The following is a 19,860-nucleotide window of genomic DNA, read 5'->3' as shown; positions in this document are numbered from 1 at the left end:
CTCCAGGTAACAGTGAAAGTCCTGAGGGTTGGGGGGTGGGGGCTGGATGAAGGGGCAGCAATCCCTGGTCACCTCGTCATTCCTGTGATTGCTGCAGCCTTAAAAATCCAAATGCAGGTGAGTTTCTCTGAAAAATACTATGACCCTTTTAATGAGAAATCTTTCCTTTGACAGAAAGGGTGAGTCATCCTGCCTGGTCCAGGGTGACCAGACATCTTGGTTAGGCTGGGACAGTCCCAGTTTTTCACTGGGCATCCCAATGTCCTGATAGTTCACCTCAAATTGCTCAAATATCTGGGTTTTCAGTTCTGCTCAGGGCCCCTCCCTTTTAACCCACCCTTGTATTCAATTTACCATCATCAAAAAAAATGTCGCACAGCGCTGCACCCTGGGAATTGGGGTCAGCTCCACTGTTCTGAAGAAATTGCTGAAGCAATTTAGCACTGCCTGAGACCGTTGTTGTACAGCCAAGCAGAAAAGGAGTTCAGTCCAAGGGGGTTATCAATAACTTTTGGCGCCAATGGCTGCATTGCTGATGATGCCTTTTAAATGTACTTGCAGTACCCAGACTCTTGCCCAACCCAGGACAGGCACTCTCAGTAAAATCTGCTGCAGGTGCTCCGTGATTGCTCAACCATGCCCCTCGTCCCTCCCCCTCAACAATCCCATTGACTCTCATTCCGGAAGTCGCCCTCACCGATGCGCCATCTGCATGTCTGCCAGGAGTTGTCAGTCATTTTGCAGGTTTGGATGATCCTTTCCCGCCGGTCCAGTTGGCCTCCAAAGTCAGTGATATTGTCGCAGCAGGCAACTTAATTGCCCTATCAATCTTCTATTAAACTTCGCAATTATTTGATCGGGTAAATCATCAGTAAAAGCAGACTAACAGAACGAATTGTAACGCAAGTATCTAATACTCAAGATATACCTAATACCAGGTACAATGCCTCCATTTGTAGAAATTATATTTAATGATAAATGCCTGTAAATGCAATTCTCCTGCTGCATGTTAACACAATCTGCCAATGTGTTCAACTGGAACTAATGGGCTGTGTTGCTGACAATGCTGTTCTGAGTTACTTGTTCAAACTTACTATAGTTTCACTGCTTTTATTGTTTGCACAGAAATAGAGTAGTGTGCAATATGCAAAAAATGACAGCACATTGAAACAGTATTGAAATGATTTCTTGGAGGCTTGAGGTGTGTTCCAGAGGAAGAGATATTGGGTTAAAATTAAATTGAATGGGCCCTTCTTGGTGACTCAAAATCTATGGAATAGGGTTCCCGGCTCTGGCTCAACATATTCCGTGAAATGTCACCCCATGAACTTCTGGTGCCCTTCCCACAGATGCCTGGCATTTGTCCCTCAACATGTCAATCATCATGAAGCCTGTCTTCCCAAGGGTTTTCAATATGTCCTGGGTAAGACTTGTGAAAGCTTGGCCTAAATAGCCAAGTAGTTATGGTACTGGGCTTGCAACCCCAAGATCAAGAGTTCAAATCTCACAATGGCAAACTATGAAACAATGTAACTTCATCTGAAACAGATGGAAACGGGTTTGTACTCGAAAGAGTTACAATGAGGCCCAGCGCTTGGCCTAACTAGCCAAGTGGTTATGTTACTGGGCTTGTAACCCCAAGATCAAGAGTTCAAATCTCACAATGGCTAACAATGTAACTTCATCTGAATAGGAACAGATGGAAACGTGTTTACTCGAAAGCATTACAATGAGGCCCAGTGCTTGGCCTAAATAGCCAAGTGGTTATGGTACTGGGCTTGTGACCCCAAGATCAAGATCAAGAGTTCAAATCTCACAATGGCAAACTATGAAACAATATAACTTCATCAGAATAGGAACAGATGGAAACATGTTTGTACTCGAAAGAGTTAAGACTTGTGAAAATCTGATCACCTTGCAGCCTCTCTTTCTGATTATCACCATGCCTCTGGCCCTATGACTAATCAGATATTGTTCTACTAAACAGCAGCAGCTGAGTGTGCAATTCAATTAATCAGGTATCAGACTGGAAAATTTTACAGGGCGTCATGGCCACTGCCTTCCCTGTCTAAAAAGTCAGAAGGGGGGGGCCTGCCTATGATCCTGATGGCTATCCGCAGCAATTTCACACTGGGAGGAGTGTTAATTCCTTTAAGAAAAGGCTTCCGCACTTTTCTCAGGATAAAATCCTACCATGGAGAGCTGTCAGCCAATCGAATTGGCTGGCATCTCTGTAGTCCCAGTAATGACAGCCAGGGCCGGTGGCCGCTACTGGGACGACAGGTAGTTCCTTCATGCTGAGGAGCCCAGCTAAGTCTGTGGTCAAGGGTCTCAGCAAGGAGTGAGGGGGCAAGGTTCAAGAGACCGAGGGGGCGGCAGGGGACCTGCAAAAGAGGTTCCCCCGCTCCCATGTCTGCCAGCAGTACATGCAGTTAAAGCTGCCAGGCTTCCCATATTGCATGGGCTTTCTGCTGCCGTAAGTGAAATAGCGGCAGTGATGGAATGAGATCCTTAAGTGGCCATTAGTTGGAGATTGGATTTGAAGGCACAGTCACTAAATCAATACTAGATGCAAATATTTCATTTTGTTACAATAGCATACACTTCATGGAAATGTCACACTTTCCAAGTCACACTTTTCCATGACACACTTCTAACTGACCTTGAATGCTAGAACAGGAGATATGCTGGCATATACATATAATAAAGTCTCAATGTTACTTTGACAAAATAAGGGGCATAGTGGTGGAATTTAATGCCCAAAACACTTGTAAAAATCCAAGAATATGATGTAATCAAAACAATTTGACTTTTCTTGTTATTGTAAACCAGTAGACTTGATGATACAATGTTTTGAGGTATGACACAGTGTTATAAAACAGTCTATCATCCAAATCACAATAAGCAATCTCAAAGGAGATCTGCAAGTAAAATGAGAGTCTAAGGTCACACCTTCAGCCACTTCTTCCATAAAAATAATCAGCACAAGTGTTAAAAAACACACACAAACAGCAACAAATATAATTTATAGAAATTTGTTTGGCTGAAGTTGTATTTATAAACCATGAGCAATGCTGTGGGAGATCTGTTAATATACATTACAAAATTTTAAACCTCAGATTTTTTAGAAACAAATAAAACATTTCATGCTTTCTTTATTTGTCTGATGCAGAATGAACTTACCAATCATTTTTCACTGTAATGTAAATCCATACTTAACATCGCTTTTTAAAACATATTACAGATGTACGGACCAAATCTCAATATGATGAAAGTCACGTGATCACAGCCAAAAGGGCAAGAAGGGTAACACTTTTCTTTCTGTTTAATAGAAGAAAAAATAATTTATATAAAGTGCCCATCTTATGATATCTAAAATTGAAATTGCTGAAAAGAGAAATGTTATTGAAGTTTTTTGCCTTACACTCCTCAGGACAAAGCAAGAATGCCAAATTTCAAACTATCACAACAATATATACTACAGGATAAAAGGGTGCTGATTGGTTGGCAAATTGACTGATTGGTCATGGCATTGCCATGGAGAAAGCAATGAGGGAATGAAAGGCTTCCCAAGCTCCTGGTTAAAAAAAGGCGCAAGGCTTGAACATATTCCTTTTGTTTGCAGAGAATGGGTCCCTGTATGTGAATGTATGTTGCGTCTAGCAAGCGTAAATGAACCACATTACAAGCTCGACTGATTAGCTTAGTTGCATATGTAGCTATTAGCGCACTCAGGATTGTTCAACGAGTGCTGCCCAATTGCAGAATCACATCTAACAGTAGATGTTTTGTTTTTGGTTCTGCAAGAGCAGGCTGGTTGAGTGTGGTCTGTACTCTGCCTATCGTGAACAACCGAAGGAACAAGCTGTTTGATTCAGTCAGCCAGTTGCTGGGATATATGGCCTATGTACCGGCACTGAAATTCATACATGATGTTGCTCAATTGTGTGGATTGACAGCCGCATGCTGTTAGTGGAAAACACCACTCATGTAGCCACTGCATAGTCGCAGTATGAAACAACTTGCCTAACCTATTTTCAAACTTTGCGTTGTAAAGCGATTTGAGATATCTCAGTGGTTTAGTTTTGAAGTGTAGTGGACAAATATGGCAACCAATTGGCTTGCAGTGGGGACCTACAAACAACAAATGCGTGACTAATAAATGCTTATGCATTGATGGTGTTAATCAAGGGAGGTGATTTGACCAAGACGTTAGAAGGATTCCCTATTTTATGGCTAGTGCCATAAGGCCTCTTCTGTCCACCTCAACAGGAAAATGGGTCTTGGTTTAACATCTCACCCAAATATGTCAGTACTGTAGTGAAGTGCAAACCTAGATAATGTGCTCAGGCCCTGGAGTGGGGCTTGAACCTGTGACCTTCTGACACAGAAAGAAGAGTGTCGTCTACTGAACCTAGCTAAAAATTGGTGAAATCTAAGTACTCAAAAGCTTGTGTTTTATTATCATCTAGGTCTGCAATATATCATGCACAAATACAATTCAGAGTTCCACGGGTCAACACAAACAGATAATATTACATCAATATTTAGATGCTGAGAGGCTTCTTCCCCTAGCTAGAAAGTTTTGAATTAGGATAATAGTTTCAGGATAAGAGGACAGCTGTTTCAGACTGAGATGAGGAAAAAAATCTTCACTCAGAGGGTTTGATTCTCTGGAATTCCCTACCTGAGAAGGCTGGGGATGATAAGTTGTTGAGTATATTCAAAATCAAGATTGATAGGCATTTAGACATAAAAGGAATCAAGGAATATGGGGATAGCATGGGAAGATGAAGTTAAGGTTGAAGATCAGTCATGGCCTCATAGAATGATGAAGTCATCTCAATGGGCTTTATAATCTACTCCTGCTCCTATTTCTTAAGTTCAGAGTTCCGACCAGAGAACTACAATATGTAGCATTCTTAGTAACTAAATGGAAGTATAAGTAAGAAATTAGTAAATGTACTGCTGGAGTTTGCTTTCTTGTTAAGGAAATCCAACCGTTGAGGATCGTGTAATCTTATTGCATCAAATATAATTAAGGATCTGCTTTGTAAGAAGCATTTTTTGCTAGCATCATACCACGTAATTCCTACAAGGTCAATGGAGATTTTCTTAGTGGATTACAATGTCAGTCATAGGGGGCAATTTTAACATGAGTGAGCCAGTGGAATTGAGTGTGGGTCGAGGTGGGGTAGTTAAATGGGCAAAAACTGGAATCGTGTTGGGAAGATGTCTCCAAACCACAGACATCCAGTTTTCATTCAAGCGGGACAAGGGGTGGGTTGGCATTTTGAATACGCTAATGAGCTGGATGCCTTGGAATTACCCTACTTTTCAGGTTTGACTGTGGCCATACAGGGTTTCCAAGCCTTGGGAAATCCAACAGCTGCAGTGAGGTGAGAACAATCTTGGAGAGAAGACAAGGAATACTTGCTTCTGGTCCCCCACAATCTCTCCCACTATCAGACCCCTCCACCATACTAACTTTACAGCATGAGAAGAAACTCAGACTTAAGTGTTTCCCAACGTGTTACCAAACCCTCCAGCTCCCAGCATGCCAGAATATTAAAATATGCCCCGAGAAGTCTGACAGAAAATGTTTAAATAATTTTTAAAAATTAATTATACATTTCTAATTTAAATAAGTTTTATGATAAATTATTTTATAATTTAAAAAAAATTAGTCCCTTTATTGATGCTGGGTTCCAGCCTGAAGTAGCCAAATATTTGTAAGCTTTATACCTTGACATGTATGCAAGGCCTTTTGCCTCAACTGAAATATTAGACCCTCGGAATGGTACAGTGTGATGTTACCAATTTTCCCTTCTTTTCCCATATAGATTTCTATTTTATACAAATAAATGAGTCACTACTTTTGCTTTGCAGGATGCGGATGGAAATTATTTGCTCCCACAGGATATAGAGCTTGAGTGTGTAAAGTATTGCGTAGTATATGATGGGCACACAAAATCATCTGATGAAGAAGGTAAATGTACAATCAGCTCATATATTGGTTAAGACCGGGACTGGAAATTCCCGCCCAAAGTCAATGGACGTTTGGCTGCCACTCCGAATTTTCCATCCCACCTGTGAGTTCCGCTGCAGGCAGGACCCGAAAATCCCAGCCACAGTGTTGTTCATGTTGGTAGCTCTGTTATGCATCCTGCCTGACAATCCAGTCCATAGATGGGTGGAGTGCGTAAGGGATGGCTGAGTCAATGCCACCAATTTTTAAGCCACCGACCAAGCAGCGTTTTTGTACCCTATTGTATGTACGTACTCATAACAATACTGACTGCCCTGATGCCTCAGTGCACTTGTCCGTTGAGTAACTGAGCCATAACGTTGAGAAAGATTGCAGGTTTGATTCCTGATCCATGTTGAGTTAGCTGGTGTCAGACAGGGTGACGATTGGGGTACTGTAGTTGCCCTTTATGCCTCTGGGTTAGGAAGGAGGAAGCCAGCCAGGATGCTTGCTACTGATCACAATCCAAGCCCACCCATGTTAAGAAAAGATCATTCCCAGCACTGATATCACCTGTGAATGAATAGCCTGCAGATGTTTATTATCAAGGGTAATGGATGAATAAAGGCCATTTGGGCAAGATAACATATATTAATCACTACCCATGGAATCGTTCCCCAGCACAAAGCCTGCCTTCAATAGGCAAGGGTAGAACCTTGCATGAAAACAGGAAATAAATACCACCATAATTAATACAGTGACATGGTCAGTAATACTGCTGGCAGCACTGCAATCTTGACAGTGCCATTGCCACTTCTGAGGCTGCATGGGGAACAAGAGGGTGCTCCATTTTGAGGCATCCTCGTATGGGAGTCAGAATTTTTTCTTCTCTGCAGGGGCCAAGCAGATAGGCCCTGGTGATTTGAGGAAGGAGGTAATCCCACAAATGGTGGCATTGGAATTGTGAGCAGCCTTTGCCACTGAGGGCCCACTCTTTGGACCATGGATGGCATCCCCCCACCCCATTCCAGGAAGCTGTAGGAAAGCCACCTTCTCAAAACAGCCCTTTACGTGACCGTTAATTATTTAAATAGGCTCCCTGGCTCCGTTCAGGAGCAGCTTCTGCATTCCTGTACTATCACTGGTAAAATGGCCGGGCCGCATTCAGGACACAGGTCTCCGGCATTTACCAGCCCTCACCTTCCCCTGCTTTCTAGCCCCCCAACCTGGGTTCCGGTAAAATTCCTCCCTTAAATTCTGAATTACCATCAAGCAATTGGAATACGCAAACCATTGCTTCACTCCTGAGTCAGATGTATGAGACCCAGATTCTGGAATTGGTAGATTGGATATATGAATTAAGACCAATTTCTTTAAACTGAATTTCACAATAAATATACTCTTGGGTTAAAAGTTCATGTCACTAATTTATTTTGCATCAATTCTAGGTCCAGCTATTCAATATGCAACACTTCTGGAAGTTGTCAGTCTGCAACCTATCAGGGTCCTGAATGGTGGGTATGAATTCTTCTCTGCCTGCTATCCATTCTTCAGGACACAGAAATTATTTTACGTACCGCAGGTAGGTTTTGTAATCAGAGCCATTTGATTTTATGTTGACATAGTTGAGTCTGTGTTATAAAAGTGAGTTGCACAGGTCAATTCACACTTTTCCTGTGCATTATTTGTACAAATCTGCATCTGTGACATGGTTTTAATGGTGGTATCACTATTGCAGGTAAGGAAAAGCCATTCACGATCGGAGTGCCCTTTTGCATCTCTTATAAGGCATTAAAACAAGAATCGACGCAGCCCTGAAAATCTGCCTGCACTTGCCCTGCTGTCGCACAAAGTAATCATGCTGTTTGTTATTTTAAGGATGTCCTCACAAAGAAGAGGGACGAAGCATATATTGGAGTTAGGAGGAAGAGTGTGAAATAATGGATGGGATAAACAAAGTGAGAGAGAGAATATTAAGATGTTTAGCGTCGTTGAAAGTGGACAAATAACCAGGTGGGGATAAAACGTACCCTAGACTGTTAAGGGAAGAAAGGGAAGAAGTAGTGGAGGCTCTGACCATCATTTTCCAATCATCTCTGGCTACAGGCATTGATGCCAGAGGATTGGAGGACTGCTAGCATTGTACTGTTGTTTAAAAAGGGAGGAAGCGATAGACCAAGTAATTACAAGCCAGTCAGCTCAACGTTGGTGTTAGGCAAATTATTGGAAAAAGTTCTGCGAGACCATATAAATCATCATTTAGAAAGGCACAGATTAATCAAGGACAGCGCAGATTTGTTAAGGGAAAGCTGAGTCTGACTAATTCTCACTGAGAATCTAATGCCACATCACACACACACACATGCGCACACACTCTCAAGGAAAATACAGTTAAAGAGGATAGTGCACTTTTACAAGTTACAAGCAAAGGAATAGTTCGTAAGTTATGTGATTGGCTCATCTTGGGTTCTTGAAGTGTCATTAGGTGAATTAAATAATCTAACTTGTATATTAAAGTCATTGCAGGATTCCCTCGAAGAAGTGGATTTTTTAGCAGGCCACGAAGTTAGTTGCTTGCCGTCTTATTACTAAGGTGTTCAGTTCTGTGCACTGGTGGACTTGAATAGGAACAGGCTTGGAGACCTGATGATGTTGCAGTCTCCAGTTTTTAAGCATTGGTGTTGCTTTGTTTGCTTCTGTTGCTGATTTCTTGTGTTGTTTGTAGACTGACTGGTGCTTGGAATAAGTAGGATTGGTTCTCTGAAGACAGTTTTGATTAGGTCACCACATGATCAATACTTCCATTGTCCACCCAGAATGATTTGAAGTTAGAAGCCATTGCTACACAATGAGAGGGATGGATGCTGGCTATTCACACTTACTTATGATGAGCTGGTTTCTCTACAGCTCTCTTTGTTAAGTTTCGAGTTCAAAGACAATGAGTTTAGGAATGTATAAATTTTGAATTTTGGATAGGTCCACAAATAATAGGAGATGTGAATTCCACAGATGGTTTTGTCCTGTTATGTCCATTCGAGGGGAGGCACTCCACCTGTGGTCATTCAAGTAGAAAATTTCCAGAGAATTGAGGTAGTCCTAAGCCTATGCAGAAGTTGCAAAAGTCTTTGCAGGAATTGCAAAAGTCAGCAGACCCATGGCAGCCATCTTAGAAGCTTTATAATGTCCCTTTTTAAAAGAAAAGGCAGTCCCAGAGAATTTTATACTGAATACAGTCCATGTTTAAAGTCGTAACTATGACATGCCTTTACTGGGAATGAAAGAATGTATGTCTACAGATCCCTGAGGGCAGCTAAATAACTAAGGTGGTCAAGAAGTCATACAGGATACTTCTCTTTATTAACCTATGGTATAAGAACAGGGCAGTTATGCTGGGACTGTATACAACACTTGTTTAGACTGCAGCTAGAATACTGTATACAGTTTTGGTCACCACATTTCAAGAAAGATGTGATCACCCTGGAGACGGTGCTGAAGAGTTTTACGAGGATGTTGTCAAGCGTGGAAAATTTTAGCTATGAGGAAATATTGAATAGGCTGGGAGGTGTTTTCTTTGGAACAGAAGAAGCTGAGGGGAATTAATTGAGGTGTATAAAATTATGAGGGGCCTAAATAAAATGGATAGGACGAGCGCTTTTCTGTTAGCAGAGAGGTCAGTAACCAGGAGGCATAGATTTAAAGTAATTGACAGATTTTAGAGGAATTGGGGAATACTCTTTTCACTAGAGAAGGTGGTAGGGTCTGGAACCCATTGCCTGAAAGGATGGTAGAGACATAAACCCTCATCATGGTTAAAAAACTTGTGGATATTCACATGAGGTGCTGTAACTGTGGAAAGAATAAGAGAGTTAAGATTTCAGGTTGATGGTCTTTCATCAAAATTGGAAAAGGTTAGAGACATAACAGGTTTAAAGCAAGTATAGAGGCAGACAAAGGAGGGTGGAGAAGAAAAGTACAAAAGAATAGGCAGGAGAGATTAAGTGACACAAGAAATGATGGTGCAAGGCTAAGCGGGTGGTAAGGGGACAAGTAAAGAAACAGAAGATGTGTCTAGAGGTGTAAGTGGGAAAAGACAGGATCATTACCAATAGCTACCACCCAAAAACAGCCAAACAATCGAAAATAAAAATAGGAACAGAGATTATGATCTTAAATTGTTCAATCTTATGTTGATTGCAGAAGGCTGTAAAGTGCTTCCTTGAAAGATGAAGCACTTCTCCACCCTCTTTTGTCTTGCGGTTACATTGAGCTTTATTTTAGCTTTGTAGGACAGAATACACCATGTGTTACATTTGTTGCTGTTGTATTTTGTTAGTCTCTGAATAACTTAATAGTTGTATTCTTATGCCAGGCTTGGCTCAGTAGATTGCACACTCATTTCTGATTCAGATGCTTGTGGGTTCCAGCACCACTCCAGGGACTTAGGTTCGAATGTTTACAGAGTTGTGGAGACTCTGTGGAGCTTTCAAATTAAATTCCATTTGCTACTTTTCTACTCACTTGACCCAGATGTTGAAGTCCCACTCCCATTTTCAACAGATACAATTTTTGCTGGTAGGAGAAAGGAATGGCGAGGCATGATTCACACATGAGGGAAATCTGAACTCAGACCCCATTTTGACAGCTCCAAAGGGCTTACCCGCAGGGTGGGAGTCACAAACTTATGGAATGTATGTAAAGACTCTTGAAGGCCAGAGAAGGTCCATATAACTGTCATGATGTGAAGTTATTTTAAATTTCCAGCCCTTAAAAAATAAAAAATAGGCTGCAGGTGTCAGTGAGAGTAAAAAAAAACTCTGTTCTAGCAGTTTGAGTATCTGTTCATTGACATTTCTGTAAAGACTCTGTATGAATGCTTGACTGGTTTCCAAAAGCTATGATTATCTAGTGGGGGGAGGGGGGTTTAGTTCACAGTTTGATTGGCACTCAAAGAAACTCTGGAAGGATTTGATGTGGGGTTAGGAATAGAAGTATGTTTGTTTTTATAAGAGATTAACCTCTTGAAATTTAAAAAGGGTTGAACAGGCTCTCATGAATAGGAATTTTTTTTTAGTATTCTGTAGTAAAGGCTAGAACTTTATTTTATTTCTTCTCATCGTGGCTCCTGAGGTCTGCCCATGGCAGATACTGGGTGAGTTAGCATGGAGGGTATAAGGGCCAAGGGTGGGTTGGCATTGATTTGGCATAGTTGGGCATGGGACTATAAGGGACCATGGGGAGTGGATGAGGAGCCATAAGTTGACTTGGGAATATGTAGGTGACATGGGCAGTGGGTGAAGGGTGATGAAGTGTGGGCGGTGAGGACTAGACCAAAGTGGGGCTAGAGGACCCAAAATATAACCAAACAACTGAGACAAAGTACCAGAGAACCAAGGCTTAAACCAGCCTGCGTTAGCACTTTGTTGTCCCTGTGGCTGCCTATGATCTGCTTCTAGGCCTGACTGTATCCCATGCCTGTACCCCAGGAGCTAAGATCCCACCTTTCAGCAGCCTTCCTACCGAGGCAGGTGCAGCGAGGCGGGAGATTTCCCAACCTGAGCTACCCACCTTGGTAGCAGAAATTAAGCACTGAATTAGGGCTTGGCACTTCAGTGCAGCACTGAGTGAATGCTGCCCTGCCAAAGATGCTGTGTTTCAGTGCAGAGTCTAGCCAAGGCTCAAATTGAGTGTTCATTAGATGTTAAAAATCCCATAATACTTTCAAGTCAGAGCAGGGGAGTTCTCTCTAGTATTCTGCTAAATGTTTATCTCACAACCAATAGCTAAAGCAGATTATCTGTAATTTTTCTCATACCTATTTATGGGATCTAACTATGTGTAAATTGGCTGCTGCATTTGTCTACTACAACAGTGACTTCACTTAGAAAAGTAATTCACTTTCTTAAAGTGCTTTAGGACTTTCTACCTACCTCAGAAAAGCAGGATGTAAAATCAGCTTGCATAGAGCTAAGAAACAACAATGGGCAGGAAATACTGGTGAGAGTAGTTTGTAGGCCCTGATACAATAGGTGTCATGTTGGGCAGAGGAGAATAAAATCAAAGGTGCATGTAACAAGTATAACACAGTAATCATGAGGGACTTTACTCTTCATATGGCCTTTGTTGACCAAAATTGCAGTGGCAGTGTGAAGGATGAGTTCTAGATCTAGGGTTCAGTGCATCAAGGAACTAACAAGAGAACTGACAATTTTAGGTCTAGTATTGTGCACTGAGATTGGATTAATTAGTAACCTTGGAGTATAGTAACCTCTGGGGAAGAGTAATCATAATATGATAGAATTTTATATTGAGTTTCAGACTGATTTGGTTAAGATTGAAACTAGGGTCTTAAATCTGAACAATGCAAACTATGTAGCAATGAATGGAGAACAGATCAATGCAGTTTGGGAAACTAAATTAAAACTATAATGGTAGATAAGCAATGGCTTATATACTGAATACTGAAATTCATAAATTATTACAAATAGACATTGGGTCAAATCTTTCAAGGAGTGGCACTCACCATTGGATTTCCACAACAGTCCTATTTACATACCTTATACTGGAGTTACATGTTACTCACCCAGACCTAGGAACCAACTCTCCTCAGAAATGTGGACTATATGGATCCTCCTTTGTAGTACCGGAGTGTTGGGCAAAACCAAGGCCAGGATTTTACTGCCCCTCCTGCCCGGCAGGCTATTATGGTCCTGCCGAACTGAATAGAGATTTAAATAGCTTGCCGCATCTGCTGGGGGGAGACATGCTGTGGCAGGGCTGTAAAATCCTTGCCCAAGCTGCCCCCCCTTTTTATGGCACTAGCAGCCATATTAAGTTTAAATGTCCCAAAGCCACTTTGAGAAGCAATGGAGGGAAGATAAGTGGGTGAGGGGGCACTGTGGGTCGGGGAGGTAGTTTTTAAAAAACTTTTTGTAAGTGGTGGGCATCGCTGGCTTGGCCAGCACTTTTTTATTGCAAATCCCTAATTGCCCTTGAGAAGATGGTGGTGAGCTGCCTTCTTGAACTGCTGCAGTCCATGTGGTGTAGGCCCACCTACAGTGCTGTTAAGGAGGGAGTTCCAGGATTTCGACCCAGCGACAGTGAAGGAACAGCGATATAATTCAAAGTTGGGATGGTGTGTGATTTGGAGGGTAGCTTACAGACAGTGATGTTCCCATGCATCTGCACCCCTTGTCCTTCTAGGTGGTAGAGGTTGTGGGTTTGGAAGGTGCTGTCGAAAGACCCTTGGTGAGCGCATCTTGTAGATGGTACACACTGCCGCTGTGTGTCAGTGGTGAAAGGAGTGGATGCTGAAGGTGGTGGATTGGTTACCAGTCATGTGGGCTGCTTTGTCCTGGATGGTGTTGCGCTTCTTGAGTGTTGTTAGAGTTGTACTCATTCAAGCAAGTGGAGTGTATTCCATCACATTCCTGACTTGTGCCTTATAGACCGGCTTTGGGGAGTTGGGGGGTGAGTTATTCTCCACAGAATTCCCAACCTCTGACCTGCACTTGTCGCCACAGTATTTATATGGCTGATCTTGTTCAGTTTCTGGTGAATGGTATCCCCCAGGATGTTGATAGTGGGGGATTCAGTGAAGGTAATGCCATTGAACATCAAGGGAGATGTTAGGATTATCTCTTGTTAGAGATGGTCATTACCTGGTACAAATGTTAATTACCACTTATCAGCCCAGGCCTCTATGTTGCCCAGATCTTGCTTCATATGGGCAACATAGAGGCCTGGGCTGATAAGTGGCAATTAAATATATGCGGAGTTGTGAAGGGAGCTATACATTATGCAATCATCAGCAAACATCCTCACTTCTGACCTTATGATGGAAGGAAGATCACTGATGAAGCAGCTGATGATGATTAGGCCTAGGACACTGCTCTGACGAACCCCTGCAGTGATGTCCTGGGACTGAAATGATTGACCTCCAACAACCACAACCATCTTCCTTTGTGCTAGGTATGATTCCAACTAGTGGAGAGTTTACACCTTGATTCCCCTTGACTCCAGTTTTGCTAAAGGCTCTTTGATGCCGCATCTGGTCAAATGCTGCCTTGATGTCAAGGGCAGTCACTCTCATCTTGGCTCATGAGTTCAGCTCTTTTGTCCAGGAGTAAGGCTGTAATGAGGTCAGGAATGAGTGGCCCTGGTGGAATCCAAACTGACTGTCAGTGAGCAGGTTAGTGCTAACTAAGTGCCGCTTGATAGCACTGTCAATGACCCCTTCCAATTCTTTCTGATGATCAAGAGTATCACAGAATCACACAGTGCAGAAGAGGCCCTTCGGCCCATCGAGTCTTCATCGACACGTGAGAAATGCCTGACTTACCTCCTAATCCCATTTACCAGCACCTGGCCCATAGACTTGAATGTTATGACGTGCCAAGTGCTTTTAAAGGATATGAGGCAACCTGCCTCCACCACCCTCCCAGGCAACGCATTCCAGACTGTCACCACCCTCTGGGTAAAAAAGTTTTTCCTCGCATCCCCCCTAAACCTCCTGCCCTTCACCTTGAACTTGTGTCCCCTCGTGACTGACCCTTCAACTAAGGGGAACAGCTGCTCCCTATCCACCCAGTCCATGCCCCTCATAATCTTGTACACCTCGATCAGGTCACCCTCGGTCTTCTCTGCTCCAACGAAGACAACCCAAGTCTATCCAAACTCTCTTCATAACTTAAATGTTTCATCCCAGGCAACATCCTGGTGAATCTCCTCTGCACCCCCTCCAGTGCAATCACATCCTTCCTATAATGTGGCGACCAGAACTGCACACAGTACTCCAGCTGTGGCCTCACCAACGTTCTATACAAATCCAACATGACCTCCCTACTTTTGTAATCTATGCATCAATTGATAAAGGCAAGTGGCCCATATGCCTTTTTCACCACCCCACTAACATGCCCTTCCACCTTCAGAGATCTGTGGACACACACGCCAAGGTCCTTTTGTTCCTCAGAACTTCCTAGTGTCATGCCATTCATTGAATACTTCCTTGTTAAATTACTCCTTCCAAAGTGTATCACCTCACACTCTTCAAGGCTAAATTCCATCTGCCACTTATCTGCCCATTTGACCATCCCATCTATATCTTCCTGTAGCCCAAGATACTCAACCTCACTGTTAACCACCCGGCCAATTTTTGTGTCTTCCACAAACTTACTAATCCTACCCTCACGTAGTCATCTATGTCGTTTATATAAATGACGAATAATAGGGGACTGAGCACAGATCCCTGTGGTACGCCACTTTACACGGGCTTCCAGTCACTAAAGCAGCCTTCTGTCATCACCCTCTGCATCCTACAACTAAGCCAATTTTGAATCAACCTTATCATATTACCCGGTATCCCATGTGCATTTGCCTTCTTAATAAGTCTCCCATGTGGGACCTTGTCAAAGGTTTTGCTAAAATCCATATAAACTACATCAACTGCACACGTGGTCACCTCCTCAAAAAATTCAGTCAAATTTGTTTGGCATGACCTCCCTCTGACAAAGCCATGCTGACTATCCCTGATCAAACCTTGCCTCTCCAAGTGGAGATAGATTCTCTCCTCAGAATTTTCTCCAAGTTTCCCTACCACTGACGTGAGACTCACTTGTCTGCAGTTTCCTGGCTTATCTCTACAACCCTTCTTAAATAGCAGAACCACATTAGCTGTTCTCCAGTCCTCTGGCACCTTCCCCATGGCCAGAGAGGAATTAAAAATTTGGGTTAGAGCCCCTGCCATCTCCTCCCTTGCCTCCCTCGGCAGTCTGGGACACAAATCATCCGGACTTGGAGATGTGTCCACTTTTAAGCCTGCCAACACCTCTAATACGTTGTCACTCCCTATGTCAATTTGCTCAAATCACAGTCTCTCTTCCCGAATTCCATACCTTCATCCTCATTCTCTTGGGCAAAGACAGATGTGACTTATTCGTTCAACACTCTACCGATGTCCTCTGGCTCCACCCATAGATTGCCCCCTTGGTCCCTAATCAGCCCCACTCTTTCCCTGGTTATCCTCTTCCCATTGATATACTTATAGAATATCTTGGGATTTTCCCTAAATTTACCAGTCAGAGCTTTCTCATATCCCCTCTTCGCTCTCCGAATTGCTTTCTTAAGCTCCACCCTGCACTTTCTGTACTCCACTAATGCCTCTGTTGATTTGCTCTCCTTGTACCTGCTAAAAGCCTCTCTTTTCCTTCTCATTGTATCCTGAATATCTCTGGTCATCCATGGTTCTCTGGGCTTGTTACTCCTTCCTATCACCCTAGAGGGAACATGTTGAGCCTGTACCCTCCCCATTTCCTTTTTGAATGCCCCCCACTCCCCTTCTGTAGATTTTCCCACAAGTAGCTGTTCCCAGTCTACCTTGGCCAGATCCTGCCTTATTTTAGTAAAATCCGCTCTCCCCAATCCAACTTTTGCAACTTGTCTATTTCTTTGTCTATAACAAGCTTAAATTGTACCAAGTTGTGGTCGCTATCACTAAAATGCTCCCCTACCACCACCTCAGCCACCTGTCCAGCTTCATTCCCCAGAATTAGGTCCAGCCCTGCGCCGTCCCTTGTTGGACCCTCTACATATTGACCTAAAAAGTCCTCCTGTACACATTTCAAGAAATCCACTCCATCTGAGCCATTAACACTATGTCTATCCCAATTAATGTTGAGAAAGTTGAAATCACCTAAAAAAATTACCCTATTGTTATTGTTTTTACACACCTCCGCAAATTGTGCACATATTTGCTCCTCAATTTCCCGCTGACTATCTGGGGGTCTCTAATAAACACCTAACAATGTGGCTGCCCCTTTTTTATTCCTAAGCTCCACCCACAAAGCTTCATTCGATGCCCCCTCCAAGATATCATCTCTCCTTACTACTGTAAGTGACTCCTTAACTAATAATGCAATGCCTCCTCTTCTTTTACCCTGTCCCCTGTCTCGCCTGAAGATTCTATATCCCGGAATGTTGAGTTGCCAATCCTGCCCCTCCCTTAAACATGTCTCCGTGATGGCTACTATATCACAATTCCACGTGTCAATCCTCACCCTTAACTCATCCGTTTTACCTGTAATACTCCTGGCATTAAAGTAGAGGCCGTCCAGACTTGCCTTACTCTCTTGAAACTTAATGCAGCTGTACTCCCTCTGACTTGATTGTTTTACTGTATTATGATGTGTCACTATTCTGCTAACTATTCTGCTAACAATAACATTCTCCCCCTGCCGAATTAGTTTAAACTCCTCCCAAAAACACTAGCAAACCAGAGGAAAAGGATAATTTGTACACCAGCTCACCAGTGGACAAAGTTGCAGATGAACTCTCCACAGGTAAAGACTTTGGGGCAGTGTACAGGAGAATGCACGCCGAGACTGTTGTGGTTCAAACCGAGGTGGTGTGTTAAGTACCAGAGCTGCAAGGCCATCAACAGTCTCCGCCAGCTACAATATAGCCATTGGAGTCACAATGGTTAAGAGCACTACATCAGGCCAAAGCACCTGTTAAACAGGCACTAAAGGGATGTACAAGAGTGAATAGTTAAGTTCTGTATATATTATTTAAAATGTTATTGGTTAAAGTTGTTATGGAACTTTTTTTAGGTAGTGGCTTTTACTTCAGAATTTTAGCCAAAAGGACTCTGTGGGCGGTAATAAATGGATTGAAAGGTGGGGAATTGTGGAGCAACTGTAAGATGGGAATGAGATCTCAAGGAAAGCAGAGTCTTAGTATCCACTCATGGGCAAATGGATGTCTTTACTTCTTCTTCCCCCTCTTCCTCTTATCCTCCTCTTCCAAGGGTAGCCTCCAAAGACCTGCTGGCAATGCTATGCACCCATGACGGGGAGGTTTTGGAGGGTGCAGCAAGCCACCACGACCTTGGAGACAAGCTCCAGGAGGGCTCCCTCAAAACAATCCAGGCAGTAAAACTGATGATTTGCGGCATAATTTTAAGCTGATAGCAGGATGCCAATTAGACTCATTAATGAGCCACCTTGCCCACCAGAATTTAATGGTGACTCAGGGATTAAACAAGACTCGCACGGCTTTCCCATGCCTCCCAAAGGCAGCCCAGCAAACCCTGCCCAGTTTGCCTGTGGCCTCGTGGGGAGGGGGCCCCTTTTAGACAGGTACTCAGTGCCCAACTGAGGGACCTGGCATTGGGAAGGTGAGAGCCATTGAAGGACCCACCTCTTGGCTTTGACTCCGAACCTCTTTCCCCCCGCTCTCTGGCGTCCTCCACCTCCCCACAACCCCCATCCCATCCCAATCACCTGTGTCCAGCAGTAATCCTTGGATAAAAACAAAAGAGATAAAAACAAAAAACTACGGATGCTGGAAATCCAAAACAAAAACAAAAACAAAAACAAAAACAGAATTACCTGGAAAAACTCAGCAGGTCTGGCAGCATCGGCAGAGAAGAGTTGACGTTTCGAGTCCTCATGACCCTTCAAGAGAACTAGGTGAATCCAAGGAAGGGGTGAAATATAAGCTGGTTTAAGGTGTGTGTGTGTGTGTGTGTGTGTATGGGGGGGGGTGGGGTTGGTGGGGGGGGTGGGTGGGGGGAGAGAAGTGGAGGGGGGGTGTGGTTGTAGGGACAAGCAAGCAGTAATAGAAGCAGATCATCAAAAGATGTCACAGACAACAGAACAAAAGAACACATAGGTGTTGAAGTTGGTGATATATATCTAAACGAATGTGCAAATTAAGAATGGATGGTTGGGGACTTAAGGTATAGCTCTAGTGGGGGCGGGGGGAGCATAAAAGATTTAAAAATATTTAAAAATAATGGAAATAGGTGGGAAAAGAAAAATCTATATAATTTATTGGAAAAAAACAAAAGGAAGGGGGAAGAAACAGAAAGGGAGTGGGGATGGTGGAGGGAGTTCAGGAGCTAAAGTTGTTGAATTCAATATTCAGTCCGGAGGGCTGTAAAGTGCCTAGTCGGAAGATGAGGTGTTGTCCCTCCAGTTTGCGTTGGGCTTCACTGGAACAATGCAGCAAGCCAAGGACAGACATGTGGGCAAGAGAGCAGGGTGGAGTGTTAAAATGGCAAGCAACAGGGAGGTTTGGGTCATTCTTGCGGACAGACCGTAGGTGTTCTGCAAAGCAGTCGCCCAGTTTACGTTTGGTCACTCCAATGTTGGGGAGACCACATTGGGAGCAACGAATACAGTAGACTAAGTTGGGGGAAATGCAAGTGAAATGCTGCTTCACTTGAAAGGAGTGTTTGGGCCCTTGGACAGTGAGGAGAGAGGAAGTGAGGGGGCAGGTGTTACATCTTTTGCATGGGCATGGGGTGGTATCATAGGTGGAGGTTGAGGAGTAGGGGGTGATGGAGGAGTGGACCAGGGTGTCCCGGAGGGAATGATCCCTATGGAATGCCGACGGGGTGGGTGAAGGGAAGATGTGTTTGGTGGAGGCATCATGCTGGAGTTGGCGGAAATGGCGGAGGATGATCCTTTGAATGCGGAGGCTGGTGGGGTGATAAGTGAGGACAAGGGGGACCCTATCATGTTTCTGGGAGGGAGGAGAAGGCGTGAGGGAGATGGGCCGGACACGGTTGAGGGCCCTGTCAACGACCGTGGGTGGAAAACCCCGGTTAAGGAAGGAGGAGGACATGTCAGAGGAACTGTTTTTGAAGGTAGCATCATCGGAACAGATGCGACGGAGGCGAAGGAACTGAGAGAATGGGCTGGAGTCCTTACAGGAAGCAGGGTGTGAGGAGCTGTAGTCAAGGTAGCTGTGGGAGTCGGTAGGCTTGTAATGGATATTGGTGGACGTCTATCACCAGAGATTGAGACAGAAATGTCAAGGAAGGGAAGGGAAGTGTCAGAGATGGACCACGTGAAAATGATGGAGGGGTGGAGATTGGAAGCAAAATTAATAAA

At 43.6% G+C, this 19,860-nt stretch overlaps 1 protein-coding gene across 2 annotated transcripts in view; it reads left to right on the top strand.

Annotated features, from left to right (window-relative positions):
* styxl1 (serine/threonine/tyrosine interacting-like 1) overlaps positions 1-19,860 on the top strand; it is a 50,573-nt gene that overhangs the window by 11,356 nt on the left and 19,357 nt on the right. The window contains exons 2-4 of one of the 2 annotated variants that reach the window (XM_041197896.1): positions 3,245-3,306; positions 5,890-5,989; positions 7,417-7,550. In XM_041197896.1, coding sequence (XP_041053830.1) covers positions 3,245-3,306; positions 5,890-5,989; positions 7,417-7,550 — 296 coding nt within the window. The remainder of the gene's footprint in view (positions 1-3,244; positions 3,307-5,889; positions 5,990-7,416; positions 7,551-19,860) is intronic. The other variant, XM_041197897.1, reaches the window with a different exon arrangement.

Source organism: Carcharodon carcharias, chromosome 10, assembly GCF_017639515.1.
Source record: "Carcharodon carcharias isolate sCarCar2 chromosome 10, sCarCar2.pri, whole genome shotgun sequence".
NCBI classification, from domain to species: Eukaryota; Metazoa; Chordata; class Chondrichthyes; order Lamniformes; family Lamnidae; genus Carcharodon; species Carcharodon carcharias.
This window is presented reverse-complemented; position numbering and strand designations above follow the sequence as displayed.